At 44.8% G+C, this 26,959-nt stretch overlaps 7 protein-coding genes across 12 annotated transcripts; 5 read left to right on the forward strand and 2 right to left on the reverse strand.

Moving 5' to 3' along the window:
- The first annotated feature begins 2,481 nt into the window (after nt 1–2,481).
- On the forward strand, nt 2,482–5,022 carry LOC135803371 (sodium-dependent proline transporter-like). The gene is made up of 4 exons (XM_065316962.1): nt 2,482–2,891; nt 2,949–3,063; nt 3,122–3,473; nt 3,529–5,022. Exons 1-4 carry the CDS (start codon nt 2,745–2,747, stop codon nt 4,907–4,909), a joined length of 1,995 nt encoding a protein of 664 aa, XP_065173034.1. The 5' UTR covers nt 2,482–2,744; the 3' UTR covers nt 4,910–5,022.
- A 131-nt stretch (nt 5,023–5,153) lies between these two features.
- LOC135802885 (large ribosomal subunit protein P2-like) lies at nt 5,154–6,228 on the forward strand. Its single transcript, XM_065316510.1, has 4 exons — nt 5,154–5,248; nt 5,476–5,647; nt 5,828–5,917; nt 6,090–6,228. Exons 2-4 carry the CDS (start codon nt 5,476–5,478, stop codon nt 6,161–6,163), a joined length of 336 nt encoding a protein of 111 aa, XP_065172582.1. The 5' UTR covers nt 5,154–5,248; the 3' UTR covers nt 6,164–6,228.
- A 224-nt stretch (nt 6,229–6,452) lies between these two features.
- LOC135802814 (clathrin heavy chain-like) lies at nt 6,453–13,461 on the forward strand. Its single transcript, XM_065316444.1, is given in 6 exon segments — nt 6,453–7,057; nt 7,262–7,668; nt 7,738–11,309; nt 11,312–12,021; nt 12,085–12,313; nt 12,629–13,461. Coding segments are annotated over 6 exon segments (5,055 nt in total). The 5' UTR covers nt 6,453–7,018; the 3' UTR covers nt 12,727–13,461.
- Nucleotides 13,462–13,746: 285 nt separating this feature from the next.
- On the forward strand, nt 13,747–14,448 carry LOC135803333 (phospholipase A2-like). Its single transcript, XM_065316924.1, has 2 exons — nt 13,747–14,186; nt 14,253–14,448. Exons 1-2 carry the CDS (start codon nt 13,747–13,749, stop codon nt 14,446–14,448), a joined length of 636 nt encoding a protein of 211 aa, XP_065172996.1.
- On the reverse strand, nt 14,085–16,309 carry LOC135802865 (ruvB-like 2). The gene is given in 5 exon segments (XM_065316492.1): nt 14,085–15,518; nt 15,574–15,639; nt 15,641–15,843; nt 15,911–16,030; nt 16,203–16,309. Coding segments are annotated over 5 exon segments (1,407 nt in total). The 5' UTR covers nt 16,209–16,309; the 3' UTR covers nt 14,085–14,506.
- Nucleotides 16,310–16,403: 94 nt separating this feature from the next.
- LOC135802825 (eukaryotic translation initiation factor 4E transporter-like) lies at nt 16,404–22,235 on the reverse strand. 6 transcript variants are annotated; one of them, XM_065316470.1, is made up of 10 exons: nt 21,532–22,235; nt 19,803–21,076; nt 19,256–19,744; nt 18,851–19,196; nt 18,481–18,750; nt 18,305–18,358; nt 17,976–18,212; nt 17,738–17,917; nt 17,344–17,679; nt 16,404–17,212 (listed from the first exon to the last, which is right to left on the reverse strand). In XM_065316470.1, exons 1-10 carry the CDS (start codon nt 21,557–21,559, stop codon nt 17,028–17,030), a joined length of 3,399 nt encoding a protein of 1,132 aa, XP_065172542.1. In that variant the 5' UTR covers nt 21,560–22,235; the 3' UTR covers nt 16,404–17,027. The 6 variants fall into 6 exon arrangements, with proteins under 6 accessions (XP_065172542.1, XP_065172533.1, XP_065172525.1 ...); XM_065316461.1 differs by lacking the exon at nt 21,532–22,235 and adding an exon at nt 21,140–21,375 and having other exon boundaries at nt 17,344–17,673; XM_065316453.1 differs by lacking the exon at nt 21,532–22,235 and adding an exon at nt 21,140–21,375.
- Nucleotides 22,236–22,455: 220 nt separating this feature from the next.
- Nucleotides 22,456–26,732, forward strand: LOC135802875 (uncharacterized). The gene is made up of 6 exons (XM_065316502.1): nt 22,456–23,172; nt 23,230–23,419; nt 23,546–24,145; nt 24,197–25,203; nt 25,261–26,239; nt 26,290–26,732. The coding sequence occupies exons 4-5, from the start codon at nt 24,679–24,681 to the stop codon at nt 25,771–25,773; spliced, it is 1,038 nt and encodes a 345-aa protein (XP_065172574.1). The 5' UTR covers nt 22,456–23,172; nt 23,230–23,419; nt 23,546–24,145; nt 24,197–24,678; the 3' UTR covers nt 25,774–26,239; nt 26,290–26,732.
- The last annotated feature ends 227 nt before the right edge of the window (nt 26,733–26,959 follow it).

The raw sequence follows: 26,959 nt of genomic DNA on the forward strand, positions 1-26,959 counted from the left end.
TCTAATGCGAGTTTTCAACGTGACAAATATTCCACCATCACTACTGCACGACACAGAACTACCCCATTGGCTGGAAACAATTTCAACCCTTATTGTGCACCCCTACAGAGAGGGTCATGCCGGTTTAGTAGGGCGTACTACTGCTACCTGTTGTTTGTTGCTCCTCCTCACAACGGGATGATACCATGAACAGCTGTAGTCATTGGAACAGCTGACGACGAATAACATGAATGCACACTTCCACAATGGAGATTCAAAAAGATGGCTTTAAGTATTTCCTATTAATTCTCAAGTGCTAATGGATTTATGGTTTGTTTTAGATTCACACATTGAGATGCAGTATACCTACCTGTAGGCCACTAATCGAGTGTATATAGTGTATACTCGAGTGTATATTCGTGTGTAATATATTTCTGCACAAGTTGTTCTTGTGGTGAAAGCAGTGAAGTGACAAAGAGTGTAGTCAAAAACAAAGTGTTTTGTACGAGTAAGTAAAACAATTAAACACTAATACTAATTGGTCTCTCTGCTTCCTTTTCAGATCGGATGTGAACTCGGGTCGCGATCATTAAAAGTAGTAAAGTATTCGTATATTATTCGAGTGCGCGTCGCGAATAGTACCTAATCGAAAGTGCGGGAGTAAACCGAGTGCGCGAATGGAATCCATCCATCCATGATGAGAGGGGCATCGTTGGACCTCTTCTAGCTTCTTACCAGCGTTGGACAACGTGGGAGTACCGACGCATCCTCCATGGAAACAAGACGAATGATCCCTGTTTCATGGAGCCGGATTGAAGGTAGGTGTGGTGATGCCCCTAATCGGAGGGTGGCAATTAGTGCCCCTGACTGCCTCACGTGCCAGTACATTTGTTGTTCGTGTGTCAGCCCAAGGGGAATTCCACTGATTGCTATGACCTTGGTTATGGGCTAATCCACCCAGCATAATTAGATCGCCTGATGTTAAGTAGTGAGTACACCTGACACCAAACTGGTTGTCTTGTATCTGTATGCGCCCTTTAGTCCCATCTGGACACTTCCCTTTTGTCCGGATGCACAATTCTGCTTTCTATTGGCAATTTGGGCATCCCAATCGCGGCATGCACTCGTGTCCCTCTTGCTCTTTCTTTTTGTTTATGTGTCAGTGTTACTTTGAGTTAACTTGCTTTTCTTCACTTACCTATAGTACCTAAACACTTTCTATAGTCGCGACAAATGAAAATTAATAATTCGTTTAAATGCTTCTGAAGATAACAACAAGAAAATCTAGCCAATGTTTTGTTAACAATTTTCATAATTCTTCTATTATTTTGATAACTTTATTGCTTTAATATAGATAATTTTAAATACTAATTGATAATCACTTCCATTATTGCTTCATGTTAACTCAAAGTATCACCCTTTTCAGCATCGCGTCATCCGCGTTCGGTCGTTATTGTTAGCTTGGAGTCAATTCACATCAATTTCACATCTAATTTCAATTTTCTATTTAATTTGATGATTAACTTGATTTTAATATTCTAATTTTCATATTTAATTTAATGACTCTGAGCTGTATTAATTATCGGGTCCGTCTTTACGTAGTATGAATGTGTGAATGATGTGTGTTTATTGCTGTGTGCCTCTTCGGGTTGCTTTTATATTTATGTATTTACCGGGCATTCCCGTTATGCCACTCTCATCACAGATCGCAAACGCGTCGCGATTTCCCCCCAGTAGAACAACATGAATCGGTCTGTGATGATCTAGCTAAGTAGGTATGTGATTAGGTAGGGCCAATTAGGCAGGGCACTGTCTTTCTCTTCTCCTGTGTGAATGTGTGTTTAGCGACTAACCATTTTCCGCTTTCAGAAGTCCCCGCGAATTAGTTCCGCGTGCGTAATCGTTGTTAGGCCCTTTCCTTTCCTTCAATAATGTCTCACTTGCCTTTCAGCTGCAGCTGCACTCTTCTACCTCCAGTTAGATGTCATCAATAGCAGTAATCTTTCTTCTTTCTAGAGTAGTAGAAGTAGTAGAGTAGTATGATAACTTGGCGAGGTGTTCATTATTTGCTTCACATTAATACGAACAGACTGCCAAGTTATCTTTAGAATGAAATAGTAGTTGCAATAGTAGTTAGTATCAAATCACATTTTTTTCAGCTCTCTTTCAGCCTTTCTTTCAGCATTACAACATTATTTCTCATTTCTATTGTCGTGTAATGTACCTATTTGTGTGTGAGTGAATGAGTTCCTTCCTTTTACCCCCAATTAATCTAATTTATTTATTTTCAGCAGACACTTTTTAAGATTGTAAATAAAAAAATCTCATCATTACACCTCTTCTTATTTATTAATACTACCAATAAAGAAAAATAAGTAAAAAATAAAAGTCCGTAATATAGACTCACATGCTATAGGTATACGGGGGTGGTTTGGAGGGCCTTTTATCTTTATTTTTCTGTTATTTCAGTCGCAAATACAACTGTGCAGTTCAACCTACTATCTATATATCAATCTCAACTTTCTCTTGAGTTCTATTCATAGATATTAACTTTACTACTTTTACACTAGAGTGGGAAAGTAATAACTATTCAAAAGTTTCCCTCACAGTTTCCTTATTTACTAAAAAAGTTTCATCTTTCATGCTTTTCATTTGTTTAAAAAACAAAACGTCACTATTTGTCTAGATAACCAATTCAATCCCTCAGTCATCTGTCATTTATTAATTACCACGTTTTTAATCCTATATATTTCTACAGCCAGAGAATGTTTGCTCCAAGAATAAGTGTCGTGAATTCTACTATCAGCGGTGGTAGCAGCCGCAGTCCTACAGATAACAGTTCTTCACAGGGCGGCTCACGAGGTAGCACTTCCATCGAAAGTGACGATGACAGACACAGACAATCCACCATGGTAGATCCCCATTCTTCTACTTAACACTGCTCCACTTAAACACTAAAAATATTTCAGGACTACAGAAAACGCGGCATTTGGTTTGGATTGAACGAACACATCATCGTCACAATGGCGTCGAGCATGGGCATCTTACAATACAGCAATTACGCGCTAGTAAACATCAAAGACAGTAAAAACACAACCAACCCTTACAGCATCTCATAATTAACTCACTTATTTCCCGCTAGGTGGCACAATACTGCAAGTATTTGCAGCGTATGTCATTGTAGGAATCCCCGCTAGTTACATGCAAATGGTCCTCGGTCAATTCACACACCTTGGCGTATTTCTCCTTAAACGCATGGTGCCAGTCGCAGATGGCGCTGGCTTCTCATACTGCATCACCATCTTCTTTCACAGCATGCTCTCAGTCCTCCAAATGCAGAATATCGTGCTGTATCTTGTCATTGCGTGTGTTCCGGGAGACCTTCAATGGAGTATATGTGGCGCCCCCAATTGTTGGGAAGTGGGAACACCATGCAATAAAACTGCACCGTGCGTAGATGAACAGACACATGTGGCTGCCTACGTCTTCTGGAAGTAAAATAATTTTAAATTTTTATTGTTTAGAATTAAACATAGAGAATAATTCCAGTGAGACAATCATGTTGGGACATTCAACGCCAGAAGAACGTCACCTGGACTTCCCCGACAAGGAAGCAGTCTTCACCTCGTTATCCCTCTGGATAATCATTTATCTTTTATCATTAGTATCACTCCTCCGATTGAAAAAATTCGTCCGCAGGATGACTGTGGTGCATTTAATCATCAAAGGATGCACGACGTTTGGTCTCCTCTTGAAAGCAGGCGTTGTACGTGCGTTTACCCAGCTAACAATGCAATCAATTGTAAATCTGAACAACATCTCCGCATGGCGTGAAGCTGTCATCCGGGTGGTGATAACAATGACGCTCGGGGACTTCTCGCACGTGATGCTGGGTGCCCTTGGGTCCGACATGACGAAAATCGGCTCGGTTTCATTCTTATCGGGGTTTTTATCGTTCAGTTCGCTGTGTATGGATGAAATAATGGTGAATTCCGCTACGATCGCCCTCTGTCAACAGTTGAATCTACCACAGAGTCAAAGGTATCTTCTGTTTTCCCCGCCAAATGCCCCGATGCATTTGACGATGATCCCGACCACTTTTGAAATCCTGCCGTATCCAAGACTATGGAATTTGTTGTATTTTGGTAATAAGATGATGGCGATCCTGTTTCGCATCATATTGAATATTCATTTCTTGCTGGAGGCAGTCACACATCGTTTTCCTACGTTGAGTTCGTATAAAAAATACACTTCGCCTATTTTCTGCGCGTTGGCATGGAGTATTGGTATTGTCCTTCAGGGACATCCAGCGTATGAAATCCGTGTGAACTTCCAGAGGGTCACTATCTTTTTATGTCAGTATTTTAATGTTTTCTTCTTTGCTGCGATGGTTAGTTATGTCTACGGCGTGCGGCGTTTCTGTGATGATATACATTTCCTCCGAAAATCACCGCCGAATCTCTACTGGATGATCACCTGGATGCTTTTGCCGATTTTTCTCTTGGTTACTATAAGCGCAGAGTATTTACACAAGAATAACATGTTCTTTAATGAGTGTCTCATTGAGATGGTATTGATGTTCTCGCCGTATTTGGTGTTGACTAGTTATGAGACGATTAAGAAGATTATCGAACGCAAGACTATTACGTTGATTACGCCGGAAGCAAAGTGGGGACCACGTGAGGCTGAGCGGAGAATACGACGAAGGCAGTTTAATCCTAGGAAAGCTACGAGGTACATGATGGAATCGATGCATTGTCATCATATTTGTATTATTGATAGCAAGCTCTTGAAGGCGATGGTGACGAAGGAAGCGCAGGTTATGGCGAGGATTGGTGGACAGAACAGGACAGAAATGAAGGCTGGGAGGCGGTCAAGAAGATCCAGCACGGAATTAATCAAGCCTAGGTTCTCGCAGCTTTCATTTTGAAAAGAAAACAAAATGGTTTTGGTTTACACGCGCCCTCTATTAACAGTATTTTAAACTAACATTTTAAAACTTTTACAGAACTAAATAATTTATAATTAAATCACTGATCTGAATACTTTCACAGATTTTTTAATAGTAAATATCATACAGACTTGTAAAATGCAATAATATAATTTTTAACAATTAATTTTTAAATTTTTAAGAATTTAAACTCTGGAATTGGTAGCTAGATGCCGCTAGTAGTACCAATTTGATTTCGTGCGTTGCACAGCTCGCACCTTCCCTGTTCAATTCAGATCGTTGTTCTGCATACACGTTTCGTGTCTCGACGACTTAAAAGTAAGTTTAAACTCTGCGTGTGGATTTAATATTAACATAATCTTATCATTTATATTTCCTCCTTTTGAACTAAATTGTTTTTCGTTCATTTTCTTCAAAGATTGATTGGATATCATTGGATATTTATCTTTGTTTATTCTTGGGGTTATGTTTTCCCTCCGCTTCTCTTATAACTTTTAGAAGTTCTTGTGAATTTGATTCTAATTGTAGTTTTATTTAATTTTTAGATGCGTTACGTGGCTGCATATATGTTGGCTGTGCTTGGCGGCAAGCAATCGCCGACCGCTGATGACATCAAGAAGATCTTAGGATCTGTTGGCATTGAGGCCAATGATGCTAAAATGAAGAAGCTCATTGCCGACCTCAGTGGCAAGACCATCGATGCTCTGATTGCTGAAGGTATAATCATTATATTTGATAAAATATCCATCAGTATTTTAATGTTTTTATGATGATTTTACCTATACCATCTTTCGGATGATATTGTTCATGATTTTAACTTTTTTACTGATATTATTCAAATTTAGTGTTATTTTTATGTTTGTCATTGTTTTTTTAATTAATTTTGGCGTTTTTTAGGTCGCGAGAAGCTCTGCAGCATGCCTGTTGGTGGTGGTGCTGCTGCAGCCCCTGCTGGAGGTGCCGCCCCAGCTGCTGAAGACAAGAAGGGTAAAATATACTTAATTGTTTATTTATTTTAGCTTTAAATGATGAATATTAATTTACCATCTTTCGCCTGATAACAAATCTGATGCGATTTTCTTTACTGAGTTTTGTTTACTTAGTTTTAATTGATTTACTTAATTAGGACAGTAAAATAATAGGGTTTTTAACTTTGCAGAGTCCAAGAAGGAAGAGAAGAAAGAGGAATCCGAGGAGGAAGATGACGATATGGGCTTCGGTCTCTTCGATTAAGCGACCAAACGGCGCTCATTTTAAGTACCTTAATTTTATAATAAAAGTTTAAGGACAAAACCACATCAAGTTGCAATTTTAACTCTGTATTTCTCTTTCCTTAAACCCTGTAGGATATTAATGTGTAGAGTAATTTCTCGTTCTCAGCTCGTAGTTTTAAATTTAAGCGTTTTTGTTTGCGGTCTGCTGCATTTCATGATTGACGTCATGAGTCATCGTCCTGGTGACTTTTGTAAAGGTTGGCAGCGTGCCGTGATTCAGCTGACAGGACAAGTGCACGTATGCCAGGTGGCGATGACGCCGCCCCAAAACAGAGCGCTTCATGTTTTTCGCCGCGCGCGCTCAATTTCCAATCAACGACACTGAATTCCCTTCGAGTACATTGCCAACCGCTTCGTTAATAATAATTCCGATTGGATTTGCGCGCACGCGACGTTTTGTGCGTGCTAATTGTCTGGCAAGTGCAGCGGTTTGACATTTGGCGGCGTCGCGTAGGAATCCAGCGCGCTGGACTCTGATAGTCGTTAGTCGGTGGCGAAGAAGCCGCAGCGCGCACGAAAGACGGGCCAGAACGACCATTTTGAAGTCATCGCTCGCCGACGACGAGAGGGTGTCCGCCGGCTGCGTACACCGTGTGCATCGCGAGCGTGCGTAGCGCGAGACGATAACGAGAGCGAGTTATCAAGAGCACGAAAGGGCAAGAGGAGAAAAAAAACAGACAGACAAGTCAAACGCAGGCGGAGGAATCGACCCGCCGGGGTGCTCTGTGTGCGTGAGTGACCTACTGCGCGGACTGCAGTCGAGGCAGTCGACGTCTTGATCACACTGTGAACGGTCCGTGGAGATCCGAACAACATGTCGCTGCTGCCCATCAAGTTTCAGGAGCACCTGCAGGTATGCCGCATTGGCTTTTCACGTCATTTGCATCTATCAATCATTAGGCACACACCCAATGCAATAACTGCTACGTCAGGGGGGGCGTACACACATACACACCTAACCTGATCGCACCGAGTCTTGTTTCAATCGTTTTCACATTCATTTTATCACCATGCCTGCCTCTGTAACTTTATACTTAGATATTGTTTGTGTAATCAGCTCACAAATGTCGGCATCAACCTGGCGAACATCTCGTTCGCGTCGCTCACGATGGAGAGCGATAAATTCATCTGCGTGCGCGAGAAGGTCGGCGAGACATCGCAGGTGGTCATCATCGACATGGCCGATCCGACCAACCCCATCCGTCGGCCGATTACAGCCGAGAGCGCCATCATGAACCCAGCATCGAAAGTCATCGCTCTCAAGGGTAAATCCGGCGTCGAGACGCAGAAAACCCTGCAGATCTTCAACATTGAGATGAAGTCCAAGATGAAGGCGCATTTGATGACTGAGGATGTGGTCTTCTGGAAGTGGATCTCACTTAACTCCCTAGCGTTGGTGACAGAAACTGCTGTGTACCATTGGTCCATGGAGGGTGATTCCACGCCGGTGAAAATGTTTGAAAGGTATACTTTTATCATCTCCTATGAGTATAAATAGAAACATTTAAATCTGTTTGTGCATTTTACTTGTAGGCACTCATCGTTGAACGGTGCACAGATAATCAACTACCGCTGCGATCCGAAACAGAACTGGCTGCTGCTCGTCGGCATCAGCGCACAGCAGAACCGCGTCATTGGCAACATGCAGTTGTATTCAGTCGAGCGTAAATGCTCGCAGCCCATCGAGGGCCATGCCGCGTCCTTTGCCACATTCAAAATGGAAGGCAATCCGGAACCATCTACGCTCTTCTGTTTCGCTGTGCGTACGCCACAAGGTGGAAAACTGCACATTATCGAAGTCGGGCAGAGTCCGTCTGGTAACCAGCCCTTCCAGAAGAAGACCGTCGACGTATTCTTCCCGCCCGAGGCGGCCAATGACTTCCCCGTCGCCATGCAGGTGTCCGCCAAGTACGACTGCATCTATCTTATCACCAAATACGGTTACATTCATCTGTACGACATTGAGACAGCGACCTGTATCTACATGAACCGCATCTCGAGCGAGACCATCTTTGTCACTGCGCCGCACGAAGCCACCGGTGGTATTATCGGCGTGAATCGCCGCGGGCAAGTGTTGTCTGTCTCCGTGGATGAGGAGTGTATCGTGCGATACGTCAACACTGTCCTGCACAATCCCGATCTGGCGCTGCGACTCGCCGCGAGGAATAATCTCGCCGGCGCCGAGGAGTTGTTCAGCAGTAAGTTTCAGATGTTGTTTCAGAACGGGCAGTACGCCGAGGCGGCCAAAGTAGCCGCGAATGCTCCCAAAGGTATCCTGCGTACGCCGTCGACCATTCAGATGTTCCAACAGGTGCAAGCGCCCAGCGGACAAAACAGTCCGCTACTGCAATACTTTGGCATTCTCTTAGATCAAGGGAAGCTCAATCGCTACGAGTCGCTGGAACTCGTCAAGCCTGTGCTCGTACAAGGCCGGAAACCACTCCTGGAGAAGTGGTTGAAGGACGAGAAGCTGGAATGCTCCGAGGAGCTCGGAGATTTGGTCAAGCAGGCAGAACCATCGTACGCATTAGCTGTGTATCTACGCGCGAATGTCCCAGCGAAGGTCATTCAATGCTTCGCCGAAACCGGACAGTTTCAGAAGATTGTCATCTACGCGAAGAAGGTCAGCTACACCCCGGATTACATCTACCTGCTGCGTTCGGTAATGCGCACGAATCCGGAGCAAGGCGCTGCGTTTGCTTCCATGCTGGTCGCTGATGAAGAACCACTCGCTGATATCAATCAAATCGTTGATATTTTCATGGAGCAGAATATGGTGCAGCAATGCACTGCGTTCCTGCTTGACGCGCTGAAGAATAACCGCCCGACTGAAGGGCACCTTCAAACACGCTTGCTAGAAATGAATTTGATGTCTGCGCCGCAAGTCGCTGATGCGATTCTCGGCAATAGTATGTTCACGCATTATGATCGCGCGCATGTAGCGCAGCTCTGCGAAAAGGCCGGACTCCTCCAGCGTGCTTTGGAGCATTACACCGATTTGTACGATATTAAACGTGCTGTGGTACACACGCATCTCTTGTCTGTGGATTGGTTGGTGGGTTTCTTTGGCACGCTGAGCGTTGAGGATAGTTTGGAGTGTCTGAAGGCGATGTTAACCGCCAACATTCGTCAGAATTTACAGATTTGCGTGCAGATCGCCACCAAGTATCACGAACAGCTGACTACCAAAGCGTTGATTGACCTCTTTGAGAACTTCAAGAGCTACGAAGGTCTCTTCTACTTCCTCGGCTCGATTGTCAACTTCAGCCAGGATCAAGAGGTGCACTTTAAGTACATTCAATCTGCTTGTAAGACTGGGCAGATTAAGGAAGTCGAACGTATTTGTCGCGAGAGCAACTGTTATAATGCGGAGCGCGTGAAGAACTTCCTCAAAGAGGCGAAGTTAACCGACCAACTGCCGTTGATCATCGTCTGCGATCGCTTTGATTTCGTCCATGATCTTGTCCTGTATTTGTACCGCAATTCCCTGCAGAAGTACATCGAGATTTACGTGCAGAAGGTGAATCCATCGCGACTGCCTGTCGTTGTCGGCGGTCTATTGGACGTGGACTGCAGTGAGGACATCATCAAGAATCTAATTCTTGTTGTACGCGGACAGTTTAGCACCGATGAGCTCGTGGAGGAAGTCGAGAAACGCAACAGGCTGAAACTATTACTGCCGTGGTTAGAATCCCGGTTCCATGAGGGTTGTGTCGAACCAGCCACGCATAATGCTCTGGCCAAGATTTACATCGATGCCAATAATAACGCCGAGCGCTTCCTCAAGGAAAATCAATATTATGACTCGCGCGTCGTTGGCAGGTACTGCGAGAAGCGTGATCCGCATCTTGCGTTCGTCGCCTATGAACGCGGTCAGTGCGATCGCGAATTGATCGCTGTTTGTAATGAGAACTCGCTGTTTAAATCCGAGGCGAGGTACTTGGTACGTCGTAGAGATCCGGAACTCTGGGCGGAGGTGCTCATTGAATCGAATCCCTATCGCAGGCAGCTGATTGATCAAGTCGTGCAGACTGCGCTCAGCGAGACGCAGGACCCCGAGGATATTTCCATCACGGTCAAGGCGTTCATGACCGCTGATTTACCCAATGAGTTGATTGAGCTGCTCGAGAAAGTCGTCTTGGATAACTCCGTCTTTTCCGACCATAGAAACCTGCAGAACCTGCTGATTTTGACGGCGATCAAGGCGGACACCACCCGAGTCATGGACTACATCAATCGGCTGGATAACTACGACGCGCCTGATATTGCCAACATCGCTATCAATAGTCATCTGTACGAGGAGGCGTTTGCTATCTTCAAGAAGTTTGATGTTAACACCAGCGCCATCCAGGTGCTCATTGAGCAGGTGAATAACCTGGATCGTGCGTATGAATTCGCCGAGCGGTGTAACGAGCCAGCTGTGTGGAGTCAGCTCGCCAAAGCGCAGCTGCAAGGCGGTATGGTGAAGGAAGCCATTGATTCCTACATCAAGGCGGATGATCCCTCCGCGTACATGGCGGTGGTGGAGACCGCGAGCAAGAATAACAGCTGGGAGGATCTCGTGCGTTACCTGCAGATGGCACGGAAGAAGGCGCGCGAGAGTTATGTCGAATCGGAGTTGATTTACTCGTATGCCAAGACCGGACGCCTTGCTGACCTGGAGGAGTTCATCAGCGGGCCGAATCATGCGGATATCCAGAAGATCGGCGATCGCTGCTTTGATGACAAGATGTACGACGCGGCGAAGTTGTTGTACAACAATGTGAGCAACTTTGCGCGCCTGGCGATTACTCTCGTGCATCTGAAGGAGTTCCAAGGCGCTGTGGATGGCGCACGCAAAGCGAACTCAACGCGTACTTGGAAAGAGGTTTGTTTTGCCTGTGTGGACGCCGAGGAGTTCCGCCTGGCGCAGATGTGCGGCATGCATATCGTTGTCCACGCCGATGAACTCCAGGATTTGATTAACTACTATCAGGATCGAGGGTATTTCGAGGAGTTGATTGGTCTGTTGGAAGCGGCGCTTGGTTTGGAGCGTGCGCACATGGGCATGTTTACTGAGCTCGCCATCCTCTACAGCAAATACAAGCCGGGTAAAATGCGCGAGCACTTGAGCTGTTTTGGTCACGCGTGAATATCCCGAAGGTGTTGCGCGCCGCTGAGCAGGCGCATCTCTGGGCTGAGCTGGTGTTCTTGTACGATAAGTACGAGGAGTATGATAACGCTGTGCTGGCGATGATGACACACCCCACCGAAGCATGGCGTGAGGGTCACTTTAAAGATATCATCACCAAGGTGGCGAATATCGAATTGTACTACAAGGCGATCCAGTTTTATCTGGATTATAAACCGTTGTTGTTGAATGATTTGTTGCTGGTGCTCGCGCCGCGTATGGATCATTCACGCGCGGTGCAGTTCTTCACCAAGACGAACCATCTGCAGCTGGTGAAGAGCTATCTGCGCAGCGTGCAGTCGCTGAATAACAAGGCGATCAATGAGGCGTTGAATAATCTGTTGATTGAGGAGGAGGACTTCCAGGGATTGCGCACGTCGATTGACGCGTTCGACAACTTTGATAACATTGGCCTCGCGCAGAGTTTGGAGAAGCACGAGCTGACTGAATTCCGACGCATTGCGGCCTATTTGTACAAGGGCAACAACCGGTGGAAGCAGAGCGTCGAACTCTGCAAGAAGGATAAGCTATTCAGGGATGCAATGGAGTATACGGCGGAGTCACGTCAGGGTGAGCTTGCTGAAGAACTGCTGGCGTGGTTCTTGGAACGCAAGGCTTTCGATTGTTTCTCGGCATGTTTATATCAGGTTTGTGGTGTTTTTTTTTGTTTTTATTGTAGTGTAAATTAATTTATTTTGTATAATTTTTAGTGTTATGATCTATTGCGACCTGACGTGATACTGGAACTCGCATGGCGCCACAAGATTATGGACTTTGCGATGCCGTATCTCATCCAGGTGACGCGCGAGCTCTCTCAGAAGGTGGAGAAGCTGGAGCAGTCGGATGCGCAGCGCGCGACTGAGGCGGAGCAGCACGAAACGAACAAGCCGATGATGATGGCCGAGCCGCAGCTGATGCTGACGGCTGGACCTGGCATGGGTAGGTGTTGTGTGTGTGTGTGTGTGCGTGTGTTGTCTAACTTCCACACGCTCATTGTTTTTCTCTTCATGTGACTATCGGATGTTGTCTTTTATTAGCACCTCCTCCCCCCTTCGACTCTTCACACTCTTCAAGCTACACTTTCTAGAACTAGAGTCTAGGGCAACTATTGCAATGTAGTTAAGTAGGTGTTTTTTTGGTGTGCGTGTCGCTTGCGTTTTATCCCTTTTTTTTTTCGTACTCACTTTTTTTGATTGCATTGCAATGCGTGGGATGTGTGTTTTATTGATTGTGTTTTGGTGTTTTCTGTATTAGGTATTCCGCCCGGTGCGCAAGGATACGCGCCACAGCAACCGTACATGCCGCAGCCCGGCTACAACCATCAGATGCAGTACCAGGGCTATGGGATGTAAGCTTCCTGTCTCCCCCGCCACACGCCAAGCCGATTACCACTGAGAGAACAGACAATATTCAATCAAATGCTTTTTTCACCGAGTAAAGTGTTAGTACATGTTGGTTGTCAACACCGCCTCAAAGCGCCTTATCGATAATCGGCCCGAAACGAGATCATGCGCGAACTACGACGACGACTACGTTCATTATTATTATTAGTTTCGTCAATATTTTAACGTTAGTTATGTTATTTATCATTGCCCGCAGAAGACACACATTCAGAAGATACACTTTCCGCCCCTCATACACACACGCATATACCGAACTTAAAATATTATTGCAAATATTAACTTTATTCTTTTATCTTACAATTTAAGATTATGCTGTTATTCTATGGTAGTGTTAATCAAGTAAACAGAGTTGCAAGTCACTTGGACAAAAACGGATTCACTTGGGTTTTTGCTTTCGTTTCAGTGGAGGATGAGATTGTAGGCATTCCAAAACTATGTAATGTATATAATAGAGAAATGAAATTACACACACAAAAAAACGAAGAATATATTTCTAGTTGCAACTTAGAGGAAAATTAACGTAACAAAAGAGATGTCAACTCATTAATTATTAAATTATTGAAATCTAAAGTATGGATTAGCGATTGAAATGCGAAGCAAACGAGAATGAAATTACAATTTTAAAAGATTTATGTAAATAATTGTATTTCAAGAAATTATTATATGATAGTAAAACGTACTAAATTATAATTCCACAGCGCCTGAACTAACGCACCAGCCATTCAGCAGTCAAATTATTAATTATTTATTGTTTACCGGAGACAATCACATGCGTTGGCGGCATATGCCTCAATCGCGAGGTATTTATTTAACTAACTTTTGCTTAATCACTGCATTACGAGTATGTCCGTGTTAATTAATGCGTTCATTGTTTCGGCATCTCTCTGGCTGTTAACAGCTGGTAATGATGGTGTGTTATTCAAACGCAAGACATCATGCCGCGTGGAAGACGATGCCCACACAACCGAAATGGAGACATATCTCTGGATGTCTGAATTCCCGAGTAAAAAACGCCTATGTCATGAAGGGCATTGCAAATCCCTGGATTGCAAAATGTATAAACTGCCCGCGAATAAAGGATGGCCCGACAGCGCGTATTATGAAGTCGCTGATGTGAAATTCCAAAAACTCCGACGCTGGTGTGACTGGGAGCAGGATTCACCCGGTGGGCAACGCAAGGGATTGCTAGGCAATTTCCTCGGGTCGTTTAAAAGCATGCTGATTTATCCTGGGACACGATGGTGTGGCATGGGCAACCGTGCCAATCACTACAATGATCTAGGTTTCCTGCATAGTAGGGAAGATGCTTGTTGTCGTGAGCATGACATGTGCCCGGTGTTTATTCAGGCAGGGACTTGTGTGCACAATCAAATGGCACCCAATCTGTGTAACAATTCAAGCGTTACAATGTATAAACACAAGAATAATCCCTATAGATTATATTAATTCTATTAACTAATGTGTTTTCTTTTTAGGTCTCATTGTGATTGCGATCGGCGTTTTCAAAAATGCCTGCAGAGTTTAGGCACGCCAACTTCATACATCCTAAGAAAGTTGTATTTTAACATGTTGGGTGGACGCTGTTTTGCTCACGATGGCCAAACCGGTATTCTGCGCACCTTCGTGCTCACAAGTCTCGGCAAACTCAAACATACTAATTATAAAAAGTAAGTAAATGTATTACAGCAACAGAAAATGACTCGAAAATGAAAAAAATCGGAATGTATAATTATTTGACGTCCATTTCAACTTCGGCGTCTGCATCCCCATCGCTCTCGTTGAACATAAACTCCTGCTGGTACTCTTTCAGGAACTGCACCGAGCGTCCTTCGTCATAAAACAACTCGTACGCGCGTTTTATATCCTCCACTTCCACTTCATTCACCTTACGCTTCCTCGCAATCAAATACGAAGTGGTTATCAATTGTATTCCATACCGCAGTGAAGTTTCCAATGCGATGCGAGTTAACACCGTCAACGCATCGTCTGTCAACTGACAATCCTCCTCCTCACACCGAATATTCAAGATCTCCTTCAGTTCCTTCTCCTCATATGGTACTGTGGGTACAATAATCATTCTATCCAGTAAATCCAACGGTATGCCATGCGGTGACTTGTAATTCGTGCCGCGGATGCGGGTGACTCCGCGATTCGTCGCCATCATGACAATGGGCGCCATTTCGTTCTCCAACGCACGATTCAAGAACGAAAAGCATTCGATATCCAGCATGTGTACCTCATCGATGAACAACACACCGGGGATTATTTCGGCTTTACCCTCCTCGCGCCATTCCGCTACCTTTCCGTTGATCTGCTCACGTACCTCGGGTTTTATCTCGCCGGTGTCGCCGGAAAACAACGCTAGGAAGCCATGCGTGCGGCTGTTGATCACGTCGATCTCGTGTAGTGTCACGGTGTGGACGACTTCCTTACGTTTCTGCAATTCGCCTTCGGGGCATTGCACGAATCTCGTCTGTTGGCCGGTGGCGTCGTAGTCGCGTGCGCGTGTGAATGATCTGCCTAGTCTGGTGATCTTTCCGGTGGCTTTGTCAATGGTGATCACATCGCCCGACTGGACTTTTTCCTTGAGGATGCTGTCGATCATTTTTCCGCCTAGGTCGTAGACGGTTTCCATGTCGGTGGTTTTCAGGATGAGTTTGCCGACTTTGTTGCCTTCGCCGGTTGCGGGACGCTCGATTTGTACCTCTATTACTTCGCCTTCAATGATTTCACTTTCTTCCCTGGAAAATATGAGAAAATAAATGTTTTTTCTTTTAGAATAGATTTGTAACTTACTTAATTCTAACGCCAATTGATTTTCTGATTGCTTGAGTCAATGCTTCAGTCTTACTCATCTCCAGAGAAGATTTCACTGCCAGCCATGCTTGTGAATGGTGTATCCAAGCCTAGGGATGATGCTAAAGCTGTGGCAATTGCTGTCTTGCCTGTGCCAGGTTGTCCGGCTAACAGGACTGCTCTGCCAGCAATGCGGCCTTCTTTTACCATCTGCAGGACGATTCCAGCGGCGCGGCGCGCTGTCATCTGTCCAACCATACCTTGAGACACCTAATAACATCCAGAGGGAAGTGATTAATGTTTTTGTTCTCAATATTATTCTATTGTTTATATTTACATTTCTAGCTTCAAGAGATTCATTCAATCCAAGTCCTCGGATGTGTGAATGCGCACCAATGCGTTCAATGCGAGTGATATCACGCACTTCTGCGACTTTTGCTGCTGCTGCTGCTGCCGACTGCACAAACGTGAGAAAAGTTAGGTTAACTTACAAAACAACTCAGTATTTCTTGTTTTAAACGTGTTTTATCGAAAAGTTTATACTTTTATGAAGATATAACTTAATATTATACATTTTAGGTGATTTTTATGAAGTGTAATACACTAAATTAGTAAAATATCCGACTTACCGCCATTCTGTTTGCTGCTTGTTTGTTTGATCAATCACATGAAACAAGTTGGTGACCCAGGCAACCACCAACACTCACTTGCACACAGCCGACTTGATTTTCACCTAGGCTATAGGCAACTTGTATTCCTCACACATGCGCCATGTTTGTTTGGAATAAGTTTCTTTATTCGATTTGAAGGGCAACTCTCAAGTTATTCGATTCTTTTCTAATATACATCTCAGTGGGCATATTTTAATTGTACATGGTGACAATAAGAGATGATCGCGAAACAATTCTTTTCAAGTATGATCGAATGATGATGATGATCGACAATAAATATCAAGTCACTGATCGACGGAATGTCTCAAGTAATGAACTTAAAAATAACGACTTGTTTTACAAAGAAATCAATGTATATTTACAAATATGTTTATTATTAATTTTTCGGTGGCTCGTTCCGTCATTTGCTTGCGTTCAAAGAACAACAGAGAGAGAAGAAAACGTTGGGCGTGTGTTTAAAATTCGTGACACATTCCGCGCTGCAATCGCGCAGATTCTCCACAATAAAACATCAAAAAAATCAAAAAGTACAACATTAAAAATGACGCACACGTTTGCACAGCGTGTGTAATAAAGTAAAATGTATAATTCTGCGGGGTTGTTTAAGAAAATCAAAATATTGCTAATGACTATCACTATAAAACTCAAGAAAATTTCAAAATCAAGCAATCTGCGCGCGCATCGCGGTAAAAACATGTCGCGCTTCTCAACGCTTTTCTCTCCTCTCTGCTTCTAATCAATGTCTTCATTTGAATATAGAGATTGCTGGTATTCGTTGTATCCCTAGTGCTGGCCAACGGGGGTGGTCTGGCGTTCAATCTCCTCCAAACTGAGCGCGTGCTGAGCGACTGCGCTGGTAGGAATGCTGGGCACGTTGCCCTTACGCGCGCGCTCCAACAAATCGGGCGAAAACCATCGCGCAAGCTGGTCGCTCGTCGGCGAAAGATCACCGCGATGATGATTATTATCTTCAAAAACAAACACAAAAACAACAATAAGTATCATAAGTATCACATAATTCCATTAAAATAATATTTACAATTGTTTGTGTGTTGTGTGTGTTGTATGTGTATGATATGTGTCGATTGTTAATGTTTACCAAAGTTAGCAGCCTGCCAGTTGCCACTCTGCGGATGCTGGAAGGCAGGCGGCTGCTGCTGCTGATGCTGCGCGCGTACATTCTGATGCTGCTGGCGCAACTGCTGCGAACTCAACTGCTGAAACTGTTGCCCACCCTGCTGCGGTGGATTCTGCTGACTACCGCCGGAATTAACATTACTCTGCTGCGGTGGCTGAGCGAAGAAGTTCTTTGCTTGTGACTGCTGTGGCAAGTGCTGTTGGTGAAGCATTCGATGCTGCTGCGCCTGCTGGAAGTACTCGGCTTGATTCTGGCCCTGCTGGTAATTGTTTGCCTTGACAATCGCACGCCCTGAAACTTGTTGAAAACATTTGTTGCAGATTACTCAAGAATCCATCATGGCGGGTGTGAATACCTGGTTGTTTCATTTGGTTGGAATAATTGTTATTCCAATTGAGTTGCTGCTGCTGCTGCTGTTGCTGTGGCGTTGGTTGTTGCATCTGTACGCCACTGCCTCCCTGCGCGTTTTGTGGCCCGCTCCGCAGACCGGTGAGTGGGCGTCCTTGTGGCACTTTGTCTTTTCCATCTTTGGATGCTACAAATTTAGATGATATTTAAGTATATATAAATAATTTATTACTTGTATTGCTTACAGTCGTCCTTTTCAGCTGTCAATTTCCTCATAACCGAAGTAGGCATGAATAAATGTGTCGGTGTAGGCGATGCAGTGCTCTTCGCCGGCGAACCAGCAGCGCCGCGTTGCTGCTGCTGTTGCTTCTTGCGATAATTCTCCTCCTGCTCCTCCAGCTTCTTTTTAATCAACGCGCGTTGCATAATATGCTGCGTGTGCACTTGCAGCTCGCGCGGCGACGGAATTCGTTGGTGTAGAGCTGCAAACAATGCCAAATTAGAATCAAATAAACTACACATTCTTAACGACAAGAGTGTTGTTAATAATTAAGTTAAGTCACAAGTGTGGTACCTGGCACCGAAAGGGTGTTGGGACTGGTTGCCATTATGGGCGACACGCAGTAAGCTGCATGAAAGTAGCGTTAATTAATCAAGTGTCGCAAAGGGCGGGCAAGCAAAGCAAACAACTTGAGAGCGCAAGCAGAAATCATACTAATAATAAAACAAAAAGATAACGGTTCGCCTCACCGTTGGGTGTCAGGGGTGAAACGCGCAGTTGTTGCTGCGTGTAAAAGTTAGGCGAGACGGCCTGCGGCGGCACCGGTGGCGGCGCGACGCTCACAACCGCCGGCTGCACTTGCGGCTGCGGCGGCGGTGCCTGCTGCGGCGTTTGCTGCTGCTGCTGCTGCTGCTGCATCTTGAGTATCGTCAGCAGCATCTCGCGATGCCGCGGTTGCATCGCCGGATTGGCGAGCTGCTGGTAAAGGTGCTGCGGTGTGATGTCGCCCCGCTTCAACCCTACCCAGCGGCGACCACTCAAAGTGTTAGTATAAAAATACAGGGATAACAACAACGGAAACAAACAAAATACACAAACAACGTGCATGCGCACACTCACCCTGCATTATAGCCTGCGCTTCGGGACGGTTGAGCAGCTCACGACTCTGCGCCACATTCATCTCGTGCAGCGGTGAGCCACGCTGATGACCACCGCCAAAGTTAGCGGCGTTCATCAGCTTACTGAGCATGTCAATCTGCTGCTGGCGTTGCACTTGAGTCTGCAGCTGCTGCAATTTGTACGCCATTTCAGTCATATGCTGTTGTTGTGGCGGTGGTGCTTGTTGTTGTTGTTGCTGTGGCTGGTTAGGCATGCGTGTCTGCTGCATACGCGTCGCCTCTGCATCCTTTTGCTGCGAGTGCGACAACATCTCCATGATACTCATCGGTTTAGACATTTGCGAAAACTTTAACAAAACAAATCAGTTAAAAATACAATTTTAACAGGTAAATATTGAAATAGTACCAATCGCTTGAATTGTTGCACATCCTCTTCACCAGGCTTACTCTGCGCACCTTTTTCAGGCGCACCATGCCTCAACGGCGCCTCCAACTCCTCCAGACTGAGGATTTTCCCAGCGCCAGGCGGCGCATCAGCCTTCTTACTCGCATGACCCGCTGCGGCGCGCTGCTGCATCTCAATCATATTGAGCGATGAGGACGAGGACTCCTGCGCGTGCTTCTGGCCCCCGCGGCCTGCCTGCGGGGGATGCGTATTGGCCGCCGGACTGATCGGAGCAAAATACGACTCGGAGTCGCCCGGCTGCGGGATCGCCACTCGCTGCGGCTCGTTAAACGTGTCGCCCAACAGATTACGGATGAGATTATGATGATGTTCCTGACTGGGTGGTGAAGACCTGCGACTACCGTCACTTTCCTTGGTCGGCGGGGACTTTTCACGTTGGAACCAGCGCGAGAAACGACTTCCAGCCGCATCACCAGCCTCGACACCATTCTAAAAAGGTAATCACACATTAATCAAGTAATATTAATCAATATTAATGAATACATACGCTGAGTAAACCAGGAATTGGCAACGAATCAGCCTTAAACATCGCATCAAAGTTGAAACACTCCTCATCGGGCCCGCCTAGCTTCGTCGACGTCTTCTTCTTCTCTTCATCACTCTTCTTATCATGCTGCTGCTGCTGCTTGCCTTTCTCATGGTTAAACTTAGTCGGCGAGGTGCTGCCATCTTTACCGATAAGATTCTCCTTACCAAGATTCTTCTTCGGTGGAGGATCCGCTTTCTTCCCGCCAGCGGCAGCATCCCCATTAACACTGCGTTTGTTCTGTTTATTGTTCTTCTTATTACTAACCTTCTCCGGCGGGTCGTCAAAACCCCGCAACTCTATAGTATCATTCTGGCTAATCGGCCCCGACGAGAACCACTCGGGCTCCTCTTCGCGTTCGTTACTCACGCGACGATTATACCCGCGACTCTGCGCTTGTCTGCCGTGCTTCTCCTTCGCCGGGTCAAAATCACGTCCAAACGAACGCCGATCGAAGCGATCCTCGCGCTCACGATCGTCAATTCTTCGATCTCGCTCGGGACGATCACGGCGATCACCACCGCCGCCACCGCCTCGCTCCGGACGATCACGGTCTCGATCCCTGTCGCTAATTTCACGCCGATAACCAAAGTCGTTCTCCTCGGTCTTCTCCTGGTAATCCCACGGCAGGATTCGACCACTGCCAATGCGTCTTTGCATCGGTTGATCACGATCGCGATCACGGTCACGATCTCGGTCGCGTTCGCGATCTCCCTTGCCACCGGACGCTGCTCCAAGGGGACTATGCGCTCGATTAACTCGAATTGGTAAAGCGGCGCCCGGTACAGCGGTAGCGCTCGCGCTCTCCCGACTGTTGGGAACAAAACATCCCGAATTGAAGCTGCGTCGCTGCGGACTCAACACAATCCCATCCTGCTCCTTACGAATCCTCTCCCGGGGATCAGCCGGTCGACTGCGCTGCTTTCCAACGGGCGCAGCATCATCGCCACCGCCCGCTGCACCACCAGGTCCATTCTCCGACTGATTCTCAGCCTGCTTGTTACTGTAATGCCATGGTTCGGGATCCCACACGCCCGCCGAGTTGTAGTACGCCGCATCCAGACACTTGGGCTTCTTTTGCGAGAACGGCGCCTTGCGCAGCTTCAGCAGCTCCTCCTTGGTGTAGCGATGGTCTACGAGCGATGCCGGCGGTAATTCCGTGGTGATTCCACCGGAAATCGCCGAGATTATCGCCGGATCCTTAAAGTCCTTCTTGGTCTCGCCGTCCTCATCACCTTGAATTATTAATAGATTAAATATTAGTTGCAATAGTGGAATATTGTATGTTGTGGGCTTACGAAATGAAACGTGCAAACGTTTGCGTTTCACCGGTTCCCACACGACCGCCACGAGGGCGGCGGCGGCGTTCATGAGAATCGGTTTCGGTGGTCGTTTGTGCACCATTTCGCACCCGAATCAAACAAAATGAATAGAAAACTATGACTAGATTGTATAAAACTATGATATTCGCTTGCGGAAGCACGTTTTTGCTCTTTTGAAGAGATCAAATTCGTTATCGCGAGTTGTTCACTCTTAAAATTCACAATGTCGAATAATCGCAAAGTGGCGAGCGCGCACAACGCGTTGTTTAAAACCTTGACAATAGCAAAAAATCATAGAGCACAGATAAAGACCAACACCGTGTTGAGTCTTACACTGGACTTACTCTCTAAGCCTCCATTTTACTCACCATCTTTCTTCGGATTTTCCTTATCCATGAAGAAGGTGGATTCCAGAAGGTGGCGCGTCTCTCTGCCTGGTAAATCTCTTCTAGGCTCAGTCTTCTTGCACACTTCACAACCAAAATTCACAAATGTATGTACAATTAATACTTAAACTAGTTGCTAGCTCCTCCAGTTAGTGTCACAAAGTGGCATTCATAGTTGTAGTCACTTTGTTATGTGTTTACTATATATCACAGACTAATATTTGAATGAAAACAGACCACCGTGTGTGGTGGTGTGCTAGGTGAGATGACTCCTGGCAGACAAAGTGAGTGCCGCGAGTGAGTACACTACTCACGACGATGCGAATGGAATTGTCTATTGTCCAGCGCGGGCCACGGCGTCCCGCGGCGCGTTTGCGGAGCGTTGTTCTACGCTCGTGCGAAAATTGGAGCAGACGTCGTCGTCGCCGTCGCCATATGCTTTTCGTGCGTCCGAGTGCGTGTAGAGTGGTCGCGTCCAGTCGCCTAGCCGCTCGTCGCTGCTGCTGTTGTCTCCTCTAGCGTATCTCGCGTCTCGTTGACTCTCGTCGCTTCGCTCCCCGTGTGTGTTTGGTCTCCGCTGCAGGGGCCGCTGTTTTCGTTCCGCGCGCTCTCGGCCAACGTCTCTTTCTCTTCGCCCGTTGTGTGTACGACGACGACGAACACACCAACTCACGCGCAACGCAACGCTAATTCGCGTGTGGACGCGCCGACGCACGCACACCACCAGAGCGTCGCGAAGGTGTCACCTCTGTGCGTTGCGCGTCGCGCGCCAGCTGTTTTGCGCGATTTTAAACACGCGAAATTGATGATTGAGCTGATTGGAAATTTGTTTCAGAGCGGGATTAGTGCGACAGAAGCGGCGACACGCGTGACGAAATTTTAATCGTCGTCAAAACGTACACGACATGCGCATACTAGATATTTTCCTGTTTGTTCTACTACGACAATTAAATATACTGTTTTCCCTGGATATAATGACATGTTTGTGTAAAGAGCGCAATAAGTACTTTGTTGACTAGGTATTTACAACAACATACTCAGTTTGTCGGAAATGCGATGGAAAATAAATCGGAATTATGGCGTCGGATAATGGATTCCATTACAACACTTGGTTAGATTTGAAGTTGAATATAGAGGTGAACGCGCAGAAATCCCGCATTCTGATTGGCTTACCCTTAGCTGTCATTTAAATCAAGATCATATATCAGACATGGATACTTCATAGTTCATAGCTCTTATGACACTTTCAATACACAGGAACAAAAATAGCACCTATCAACCACCATATTAGTACATATTTTAAATTTACCGCCAAAAGTCTGCACACAAACCTCTAACATTCTACGTCAAATCGGGTTCATCCACAACCAATACTTGCCATACTATCCATTCTCCAGCTGTACAATAGGTTGCCTAACGTAAAAGGTGAAGTATAAATTGGTCGCGCATCTCCCGCTACATACGCAGAAGTTGTGGGAAGTTAAAGTGTAATTAATTCGGTACATTGGTAATCTCGTCTATAAACACCGCGACCTGCTTACCGCAGTTGCGCACCGTTCCTGGCCTGGAACGGGTGTCGTGGGGTTATCGGCAACAACCACGATCAGTTAATTCCGCGATCACGTAAGTTAAAACTTGTTTTTTTACAATTAATTTCGCATTGACCTCTTCGCATTGTAGTTTTCTTAACTGGAAAGTAACTTACATTAACGCGGCAGGAATTTTGTCAAGCGGCAAGCGACAGGTGCAGCAATTGAAAGTAAATTTCTACTTTCATATTTTCACGGCATCAAGCAATTGTTCTTTTAGTTGCTGTTGACACTGCAATTGTAAGAAACGTTTCGTCATCGCAACTTATCTCAATTCGGATGTAAGTTGAAATATTTGCGCGCCGTATTTGGTGGCCATAAATTATAAAATCACACCTGCGACGTGTGTGTAATAATAAATCATGGGCTTATTGACATACTAATCTAAATAAACTGTAAATTTTTAGCATGGACAAAATACGAGAGGAGACAATTCGTGACTTGCGCTGTTGTTTGGTGTTTGCAAAAGAAGCTTTGGAAATAAATCGACTTGCTGCTGATTATAAAACATATACAAAACATAATATTCCACTTAAACAATTAGGGTTTGAGAATCTGGAGGAGTTTTTACAATCGGTGGAGTCGTTTGTTGTGCGCAAAGAGGCTAACGGACAAATTTTAGTGGAAGCTAAGACTTTACCGCATATTTCCAACATGGCGGCGCGCCAGAATACAAAACATAAAAGCGGAGTAATATCACACAAGATCCCAAACGATGGCGGCCTGTGGATACGCTGAAAAAGAATTATCACTATCGCAACTCACCGCGTCTTGCACAACACAATCAATTTCTCACTAGTTGCGACAGGAGAAATAACAATAACAATGTTATACATGTAACACCACGCGAGAAATCAAAATGGAGTAGTGAATTTGTTGAAAGCGGCAATATCGGTAAAGATTTATGGAATTTCACTCGGTTTTGTCGCATTGCTGAGCCGCAAATCACTGTGATGGAACGCAAAAGCAAACCGAACCGCCCGGCACAATTTGACTGCAAAATAAAGGTACAACAATAACAAATTAACATTCATAAGAGTATATTATTATGTTTTAAGGTGGACGGTGAGAGTATGTCCAGTTTTCCGGATGATTGCTTCGATGAGCGTTCGGCTACTCTAAGTGCATCAAAAAAAGCGCTCGAGAAACTCATCAAAAAGTACGGCCGAACGCGACCACAACACATTCCCGTTTCAACCGAGAGTTGCGTCATTGAACGCGTACCACAATTTATTAGTAAACATTTCAACGGTGTGTGGAGTTGGCAAGTCGAAGCGGATTACAAGGATGTTTATCAAGAAGCGCTGCCTGCAAACTGGATGAAAATCATTGAGGAGCAAGCGATACATTCGATTGTTATCGAACAGATTGGCGATAAGTTTATTCTACGTGCTTGTACACCAGGTATAAACACGAAACATACATCTATGATTATTAGTGATGTATGTGTGCCAACCAGCACGGCTGATTTCAACGAGAAAGGGTACATGACAGCAAAATCACTTATACTGTGTCTGCAGCGGAGATTTGGTGTCGGCAGATGGACACACACGATACTACTTTGTTTGATGTAATGCAGAAGCAGTTTAATGATACTTACAACAAACAATTCGAGCAGAAATTGATTAAATCTGTTGGTAAGATTATTGAAGGTAATTATTATGCGGCGTGGAAGATTGACAGCGGATGGCATCGTGTACGTGCTTTAGAAGTACACCAAACTGATGCAAAGTGTTTGTGTCTGTTTGTTGATATCGGTGAAGATTGTTTAATTAATTTCGGGGATATTTATGCACTGCATATGGACTTTGCGCGCGTACGTGCGCAAGCGTTTGCTTGTAAATTAACAGGACTAGACGCACTTTTCGATGTCTCACAAGATTCGCAAGCTATTAGAGATCTGCAAGGAATGGATGTGACACTGGAAGCTGTCGGTGGTGATGATGAGGAAGACGTGCAGAAAATATTCAGTGTTGTCATGTATGATTTGGAGACTGGTCAAGCGTGTAATAAAGATTTGATGATCTCGATTGCGGTGGAAAATGCAACACATCATTTTGAAACTGTAAGTGTACGTAAAATATTAAAACATAATAGATAATTTTATGTATTATTGTTTTAGGATAAAACTTATGAGGTTTTTGTTTCGCATATTGGTATTAAGAGCATGTTTTACGTGCAAATTCGTTCTGTTGGCTACGACTCCATGTTGAATTTGATAAAAGATCTACAGGGTGATTTACCACAACAACAGATAACTATTACACGTGAAAACAGCATTGGTAAATTATATTTTGCCAAATTAGAAGATGGTTGTCATCGTGTAAGGATTATCGACTCGTCGCCTAATTTTGAATATGCGCAATTACTCTACGTGGATGTAGGCACTACTAAAGTTGTTCCTATCAACAACACACAGTTAATACCTTTGGAAACACTAAGTCCAGCTTTAAATAGATTCCCTCCGCAAGCTACACTCGTCAGTTTGCATTCCGAAAGCAAACTTATCGTTGATGATTTTGTTGATAAAATAAAGGAGTTATTACCGCAGGAACAAAGTGTTCTTATGCGTGTGCAAGATATACACGAGGACGTGCCTAGCGTGATGCTTTTATACCGAATTCGAATGGATTAGTCTCTGTTAATGAGCGATTATGTGATCAGAAAACTTTTATTACACCACCGGATTCCCCGCATAATGTACCTTCAGCGGGTGTTTTACAATCACCACGATTGCCTAACATGCGCGAATATTTCGAGGTGAAGATTCCGTTTGCGGTGAATCCGTGGAATTTTTTCGTCCAGCCTTTGGATTCAGCGCAGCAGTTGCGCGATATGATGACGCGTATGCAAGCGACGTTTGCGAATCGACACACGGAGCCGGTTAATCTTAAAGATGTCTCAGCTGGAAATATTTACGCAGCGAAACATGACGATGGTAAATGGTGTCGGGTCTGCGTGCTGAAGACGATTTATCCCAGCGCCATTGTTGTTTTATGTGGATTACGGTTACTATGCTAATCTGGGTTATCAGAACTTGTTTGCGTTGGATAAGCAGTTTCTGGAGTTGCCTTATCAGGCAATCAAAGCTAAACTAGCAGGTAGTTTCTTTTTTATGTTTATTACGCGTATATTAATTTATTTTTGTTAGGTGTCAAGCCAATTCAAGAGAAATGGTCTGTGGATAACTGTCGGTACTTTGAGAATTTGGTGCAGCAGCGGGAATACGTGTCGGTTATTATCGCAATCGAAAAAGACGAGCTTTATCCTTGCGATAATGTTCTCGTACTGAAACTTATCGACACGAAGTCGTCCGGCAAAGATGTGCTTATTGACGATTTTCTTATTCGGAAGAAGATTGCTGTCAAAGGCTAGTTAATTATTTATTGAGAATAAGACTTATGTATGCAGAGATTTATTATTGTTATACGTTGTTATTTGTTATGCAATATTTTATAACTTTGTTTATATTCGAACAGTTTGAATTAGTGACGTAGTGGGAGGTAACCATGCACGAATTGGCGCGTAATTTGAAATTTGGATCATATACATAACTTTTATATATGATAACTTTTATAAAATATTTACCTATAATGTTTTCTACATTGATTTGAAATATAAAATATCCATATCATATATATGATCAAATTTTAAAACTTGAGCCAATCAGAAGCAGGTATTTCTGCACATCAACCTCTGTCAACGTCTAATCGGGTCATTATTACATGACAACCTCTGTTTTTAGCCAACTGTCAGTTATGCAACCAGCCAATTAGAAGCGGGTATTTCTGCACATAAACGTATAACTTTTAGTTTTTAAT

The sequence above is a fragment of the Atheta coriaria genome, unplaced genomic scaffold, assembly GCF_025399875.1.
Source record: "Atheta coriaria isolate IRGN ID8LTWV9N9 unplaced genomic scaffold, Caltech_Dcor_3.1 hic_scaffold_2_pilon, whole genome shotgun sequence".
Lineage (NCBI taxonomy): Eukaryota > Metazoa > Arthropoda > Insecta > Coleoptera > Staphylinidae > Dalotia > Dalotia coriaria.

Excerpts from the sequence above, each read along its gene's own strand:
- LOC135803371 (XM_065316962.1), top strand. The coding sequence starts at position 2,745 with ATGTTTGCTCCAAGAATAAGTGTCGTGAATTCTACTATCAGCGGTGGT. Across the intron at positions 2,892-2,948 it reads GACACAGACAATCCACCATG|GACTACAGAAAACGCGGCAT; the intron begins GTAGATCCCCAT and ends AAAATATTTCAG. Across the intron at positions 3,474-3,528 it reads GCTGCCTACGTCTTCTGGAA|TGAGACAATCATGTTGGGAC; the intron begins GTAAAATAATTT and ends GAATAATTCCAG.
- LOC135802885 (XM_065316510.1), top strand. The coding sequence starts at position 5,476 with ATGCGTTACGTGGCTGCATATATGTTGGCTGTGCTTGGCGGCAAGCAA. Across the intron at positions 5,648-5,827 it reads CGATGCTCTGATTGCTGAAG|GTCGCGAGAAGCTCTGCAGC; the intron begins GTATAATCATTA and ends GGCGTTTTTTAG. Across the intron at positions 5,918-6,089 it reads AGCTGCTGAAGACAAGAAGG|AGTCCAAGAAGGAAGAGAAG; the intron begins GTAAAATATACT and ends TTAACTTTGCAG.
- LOC135803333 (XM_065316924.1), top strand. The coding sequence starts at position 13,747 with ATGGAGACATATCTCTGGATGTCTGAATTCCCGAGTAAAAAACGCCTA. Across the intron at positions 14,187-14,252 it reads AACAATTCAAGCGTTACAAT|GTCTCATTGTGATTGCGATC; the intron begins GTATAAACACAA and ends TTTTCTTTTTAG.
- LOC135802825 (XM_065316453.1), bottom strand. The coding sequence starts at position 21,245 with ATGGTGCACAAACGACCACCGAAACCGATTCTCATGAACGCCGCCGCC. Across the intron at positions 19,745-19,802 it reads CAATTCCTGGTTTACTCAGC|AATGGTGTCGAGGCTGGTGA; the intron begins GTATGTATTCAT and ends TTACCTTTTTAG. Across the intron at positions 18,213-18,304 it reads CAACACCCTTTCGGTGCCAG|CTCTACACCAACGAATTCCG; the intron begins GTACCACACTTG and ends CATTGTTTGCAG.
- LOC135802875 (XM_065316502.1), top strand. The coding sequence starts at position 24,679 with ATGGACACACACGATACTACTTTGTTTGATGTAATGCAGAAGCAGTTT. Across the intron at positions 25,204-25,260 it reads CAACACATCATTTTGAAACT|GATAAAACTTATGAGGTTTT; the intron begins GTAAGTGTACGT and ends TTATTGTTTTAG.